The 6,127-nt window shown below is 60.0% G+C and overlaps 2 protein-coding genes across 2 annotated transcripts; both read right to left on the bottom strand.

Annotated features, from left to right (window-relative positions):
• Positions 1–277: 277 nt before the first annotated feature.
• LOC146210202 (E3 ubiquitin-protein ligase XIAP-like) lies at positions 278–1,072 on the bottom strand. The gene has a single exon (XM_084581984.1). The coding sequence runs from the start codon at positions 1,070–1,072 to the stop codon at positions 278–280; it is 795 nt and encodes a 264-aa protein (XP_084438110.1).
• A 2,851-nt stretch (positions 1,073–3,923) lies between these two features.
• Positions 3,924–4,895, bottom strand: LOC146210201 (iripin-8-like). The gene is made up of 2 exons (XM_084587487.1): positions 4,592–4,895; positions 3,924–4,530 (listed from the first exon to the last, which is right to left on the bottom strand). The coding sequence occupies exons 1-2, from the start codon at positions 4,843–4,845 to the stop codon at positions 3,993–3,995; spliced, it is 792 nt and encodes a 263-aa protein (XP_084443613.1). The 5' UTR covers positions 4,846–4,895; the 3' UTR covers positions 3,924–3,992.
• Between the last annotated feature and the right edge of the window lie 1,232 nt (positions 4,896–6,127).

Genomic DNA, 6,127 nt, shown 5'->3' with positions numbered 1-6,127 from the left:
GCGCCACAACACAGAAGCGTCGGCGTGTACTAGTTTGCGCAGCAGAGAACATCGTCTCGGACCTCTGCACTCTTCCATGGTTATGCGTGCGACTCTCGGCCGGCCGGCCGGCCGGCAACGCGACGGGGGGAAGGCAGCCTTATGGCCCCTTCCCCCGTTTAGGAACCGACAACCCAGCGGAATGGAAACTCTTTCACTCTCTCTTTATTTCGCGGCAGTGTTGCTTTGCGTTCGGCGACGCGCTGGACGGCTTCCACACGAGCGGAAGGAAATTCTTTCACTCGCTCTTTATTTCGCGGCAACGTTGCTTGGGCTCGGCGACGCGCTGTAAGGCTTCCACGGTCGAGTCGCAACGCGGACAGGCAGCCCCGACGAGGTCTGTGTATTTCACCTCGGCCAAGTGGTGTCCGCACGGCATTAGCAGAACCAAGGGGGCCACTTCGGGGGGTGTGTCTTTCTCGCTGCTGGGCCATCCGTCCTGCTGCTTGAACATGGTGCGCACGTAGGCCGCTCCCAGGGTAAACAACACAAACGGACACACGGCGTTGGTGGTGGCGTGAACTAGCCACGGGTTGCTTTGCGGGTTCCACTTTCGACGTTGGCAGTCTTGTCTGTCGGGCGCGAAGAAGCCGCATTGGAAGCAGCACACCCAATCGGCGTACTGGCGAAAGTAGCCAGCGCGAGCCCACTCTGCGGGTACGTTGGTCGCCAGGCGCGCTTGCACATCCTTGTACTCTGGGTGTACGCTCTTGACGCAGGGCACCAGGTTGCTTTTCATGTCTCTCAACTGGAACCAGCGGAACATGTAGTCGGGCGTGTCGGACTCGTCGAAGCCCTCGCTCGGGTAAGGATACATGACGAACGGTCGGCAGCCCGGCGAACGCTCGCAATGTATGCGCGCCGGCGCCCTGATGTCGCTCGAGGTCCACGGCCCCGAGAGGACGAGGTTGCAGCGCAGGCATTCCACGGTATCGCCGTATCCCCTGTACTTGAATCCGGCGAGGCGCATGACGCCCCAGCTAGGCTGGTACACGGGCCACAGTCGATTTGCCATGCTGTCTGTCATTTCCATGGCTGCTTCTTGTCTACTGTTGGCGCTGCTGCCGAAGAGGCTCTAGTATTGCCAGGGGGGGCGGTGAGTAGATATTGCCGCGGGAACCCGCCCGCCGGCGACGTTGATCAAGGCCAGCGTGAAGGTCCGCAGGAAGCATTCCACCGTATCGCCGCCGGCGTCCACCATGGCGAGAAAGAGCGGCAGGTTGGAGATTGCCTCCACGGCCGCCACGGTGTCGCGCACCTTGCTGCTGCTGCTGCTATCGGCCACGACGAGTTCGGCGGAGGCCCACTGTTCGAAGCGGCCCAACGCCTGCACCGACGAGGCGCGCGCAAATTCGTTGGTCGCTCCGGTCGCGCGTATAGCTCGGGCAGACTCGTCACGGGCTCGGGCACAGAGAGAAGCGTGGCTGCCGAAGCATATAATGTTTAGGAGAAGGCGGCCTCCACCATCGTCAGGGCGTCTGAGGCGTGCGCGTAACCGGCGTACACCTGCACGGCCTTTACGAGGCGGTCCAGATCTCGGGGTAGCAGCACTCCGGCGGCTCCCTTGCGACGACGTTTGTTGTCGGGTAGGCCCAACACGCGCAGAGCGAGTGCGGCCACGGACGACTCGTCCAGCACGACCAGGTCCGTGTCGTGGCGGCCCCTGTCGTTGCGAATGGTGCTGCGAAGCTGTTCGCAAAGACGCCTCGGTGCCAGAGGGTGACGGCGCGCCGAGGGCAGTCGAACGCGGTACTCGACGAGCACGCGGGACGCGCTCTCGAACATTGTAAATTCCACGAAGCGGCCGTCGCCCTCGTCGTAGCGGCAGTCGAGCACCGCGGCCGGCGCGGGCGGCGGAGGCGCTTCGTCGCCGGTCTCGGCAGCGTGGACGAGTTGCTTGCGGAGCTGCAGGTCCCACAGCGCGACGTCGTCAATCGTTTCACCCCGCAGAGGCGGCTCCTCGGTCGTCGGGCAGCCGCTGTTGCCAACAAACGCCAGAGTTCGCAACGCCGGCATGCACCCGCGCTTGAGCCACGCCGCGAGCTCCCAGCCGTCGCGAAACGGAATGTCGGGTGCCCTGGTCAAATCGAGCGTGTGCAATTGGGGCCAGACGGGCAGGACAGTCATGCGGCCCAGGTCCGTGCACATTGCGTATCCCGCAAACTGGCTAAGGGTGCGCGCGTCTTTCTCGTCTAGGCTTTCGTTCGCCGCCGAGAGACAACCGGCCGCGTGCACCACGAGGTTGTCCCGGCTGGCCACTTCTGCGCGGTAGCGGGTGCGTTTGAGCAGGGCCACGACTAGGCCGACGGGGATTTCGTTTGCCCGCAACACGACGAGCGTGTCGATGCTCTCCGGCAGCAGCAGCTCTCGCTCCCAGCAGTCGTGGTCGTCGCCCCCGCCGTCCACGACGAGCGCCCCGAGCGGGCTCGCTCGGCGCTGAGAGAGGAGCGACGAGAGACGAGACCAAGACCCCCTGAGCGCGATTATGCATTGGACGGCATTGGCGTCGGCAGGCGGCGGCTGGGCAGCTTCTTCGTCGTCCGCCGTCACGAGCAGCGCCGGCACGTCGAGAATTTCCGTGCTGGCCACCGCCGATAGAGGCGGCCACTGCCTTTGGCGCAACAGCTGGCCGGCATTGTGCACGTAAAGGTAGCCGCTAGCTCTATTGCCCATATTATGACATTGCACTAGGAGTGTGGTAAGCCTTTATTCATATCATTGGGAAAGAAGGATTACTCATTCATCGGAGGATGCGGAGAGGGACGTTAGGTATTGCCGGACTTGATTTCTCGACACGCAACCCAGCTCGAGGCGCACGACGTCCAGCAAGGTGTTGTCCTCGCTGTAATCTTCGAGGACTGCCTTGCACGGACACGCAGACTCGCAGTTGCGGCGCCCACCCTTGACGATGCATTTCAGTATATTCTTGGCGCGCGCTAGCTCCAGGGGCCGGCGTACATCGCCGACGCCAAACGATTGGGCCAAGAACGAGTCCACGGCCTCGTGGTCGTAGCGGCCTGGGTCACAGCAAATCTTGCATTCGTACTCGATCGTCAGGTCTTGCTTGTTGAACCGCGCGAGCCACGTGACGCCTTCCTCGGTGTGCCGAACCCAAACGAGCCGCGCGCGCAGCTCTGGGGGGATCTGTTCGGGGAGCTTCAGTGGGAACCCACGGTGCATTACTGTCAGCACGCCCTTGCGCAAGTCCTCGTCCCACTCTTTGAGTTTCGGCGGTGCATCGGAGATGGATGGCACCCACGGACACGGGTCGATGCCGCCAAAGTATTCGATTTTGAGCAACTCCAGTTTGGGCATCTGTGCGCACAGCAGGTAATCGGCCAGTTGCCAGCCACGTGCCAGCGGGATGGCCCCGGACACGTGCGCGCTGTTGGCCTGATCCCACCTGATGCATTTGTGACATCCGAGCGCAAGCGGCTCTTGCAAGTAGATCATGCGATCGTTCTGACTGCAGCACCCGCTGCCGTATTTCTCGCAAACTTTGTGCACGGTCACGGCGCCGCAATGGACGAATCCGAGAGTTACGAGAACGTTCACGCTGCATTTGGGGACCCTTGCAGCCTTTTCGGCGCTGTTGAATATGACGAGCGCGTCTAATCTGCCATCGGCAAGTTTGAGCGCTTCCTTCAGGATCTTCTTGTTTCTCGCGGTAAGCTCTTGGACAATGACAACCTTTGGCACACGTGCTGCTTCGAGAGCCGGAGAATTGGTCGACGTGATAATCGTGGCGGGCTGGTTCATGTACTGCGACATGTCAAGCATGCTCGCGGGGGCCCATATTTCGTCCCCTAGCTTGAGCTTTAGGTAGCTATAGGCGTCGACCTTCAAAGACATTGTGGGTTGTGCGCGGGCGTGCAGGGATGTGCCTTGCAACGCACTGCGTCACCCAGAGTTTAATATTGGCCGCTGTGTAAAGAAACATTTTATTGCCTCGGTCACAACTCGCGTACTGCGCCCACAAAGAGCAAGAGATTGGGATTCGCATTGCGTATTGCAAACAGGAACGAGCGGTTGACGTTGACCGTGGCCTCGCACGGCGGCTCCATTCCGTCGCACATGCACAGGCACGTGGCCGCGGCCGCCTCCGTGCCTGTTTCGTTGACATCGACAACCGTCTTGTGCGCAAGCGTGTGCACAAAGGCGTCCTTGGATGCAAACAGGCGACGCAGGTCCGCCTCGGGCCCAAACAGGGAGCGCACGCCCATGTCTTGTGCGAGCGCCGGCACCAAATTGATAGGCTCCGAAGGGTCGAGCCTGAAGCGTGGCAGCGTGACGAGGACTCGCACGAATTTCATCTGCCTCATCGCGTCGCCAATCACCTGAGGCTCCTCCGGCAGCCGGTACTCGTCCACGTGTGCGTCCGCTGGCGGCAGGATAATGAGCATGCCTGCCGCGCCGCCTTTGTACGGCATCTCGATGAGAGTAGCTCCTCCGAGGGCGTCGCAATCCGGTAGAAAGCGCATGTAGGAACAACTGCGTATACATGGCAAGCGGTTAGCGTGAGCGAAAAATTAGAAAAGGAGAGAGTACGTACCACTTCATGGTGGGCACCAGATATTCTTTACCCGAGGCACCGACGAAAGGAAGGTCCCGGGTGTCGCTCTCCAAAAACGGCGTCCACCAGCGCGCCAGAAAATAGACGGCGTTGGCGAGCGTAATCACGGTATTCGTGTCGGGCTTTGCCATGTCTCTAATCTTGCCGTGCGTGTGTGCGCTGACCCACTCGTTGACCCGGGCCGCTGCAGAGAATGGGTCTCTGCGAAAGTCGCACGCCTCTGCGAACATCATCGTTTCTTGGCCCACTGTGTCAGCCAGCGGCAGAGAGCAGTCGTAGAACAGGCGCGTGGCCACGTCCAGCACGATGTCGTCTTCCCTCTTCAAAGACGAGTGAATCTGTAGCACTTGTGAACGTATCGACGCGCCATCGTTCTCGGCGTATCCGAGGACCCGTTGGATCTCTGACACAGTCTCGCCTTCGGCCACGTCCAGGGAGATGGCCAAGGCAGTGTACACTCCTACGGGCGACACGCAAACACTCGGCGTGTCGCGTGGACGGCGCCTCGCGAATACGCTGTTGAAAAGCCGCAGGCCAAACGCGTTGACAGCTTGCGTGATTGCCATGGCGCGTTCCTTCCCGAAACCTCAATGCCGCTGCTCATATACAAGCGGCGCGTGGCGACCGGAGAGAGGCGTTGCTGTGATAACGTGGGCACCGCCTACTGCCGTTACGTAATAAGCGAGGCCTTGCTGTGATAACGTGGCACCGCCCACTGCCGGTAGGTAATAAGAGGGGCGCTGTGGTCGCTTTCAGTACAGCCGTAACGATGGCCAAGTGCAACCAACACGTTGTGTATGTGACTCCTTTGTCAGGGACAGCAGCTGCATTGGAGAAAATGTGTAATATCAGTGGGAGCAGCAAAGGCATTGTGGTGGCCGCCGGACAAAAGGTTGCGGGTTACGACTTTTCCTGGAGGCGGCTCAAGGATTTCTTTTGCGACAGTGATACCAGCCAGCAGCAGCAGCAGCGAGAAGAAAAAGAAGAGGAGCCTGCGCAGAAGCTAGAGGAGAAGAAAGAGTCTCCACGGCAGCAACGAGAAGAAAAGAACCAGTCCCCGCAGCAGCAGCAGCAGCCAGCGCAAGCAGAGCGCAAGGAGAAAGGGAAAGGCAAAAAGAAACGCAAGAACAAGAATAAAAAGATTGGCTATGGCAGCGACTATGCCTTTAGGCTAACGCCGATCGAGCGAATCAACCTAGAGGAATGCGTCCGCTCCCGAGTTCCCACCACTGCGAACAACGAGATCATTGCAACACCGCCGTGGCTGTTTCCGGCCACCGATTATGACTACGATTGGAGAGCCGCCGCTCGTTCAAAGACCGGCATAGAAGAGCCCGATTAGAAATCAATAAAGACAAATTGTGTGTTGTTATTATGTCTAGTGTCTCACTCCCCTCTCTTTCTCTCTCCTCTCTTCTCTCTCTGTCTCCCTCTCTTCTCCCCGTCTCTCTCTGTCTCCCTCTCTTTCTCTCTCTCCTCCCTCTTCTCCCCCTCTCTCTCTCTCTCTGCTGTCTG

The sequence above is a fragment of the Amblyomma maculatum genome, chromosome 1, assembly GCF_055883805.1.
Source record: "Amblyomma maculatum isolate TAMU_Amacu chromosome 1, ASM5588380v1, whole genome shotgun sequence".
Classification (NCBI taxonomy): domain Eukaryota; kingdom Metazoa; phylum Arthropoda; class Arachnida; order Ixodida; family Ixodidae; genus Amblyomma; species Amblyomma maculatum.
This window is presented reverse-complemented; position numbering and strand designations above follow the sequence as displayed.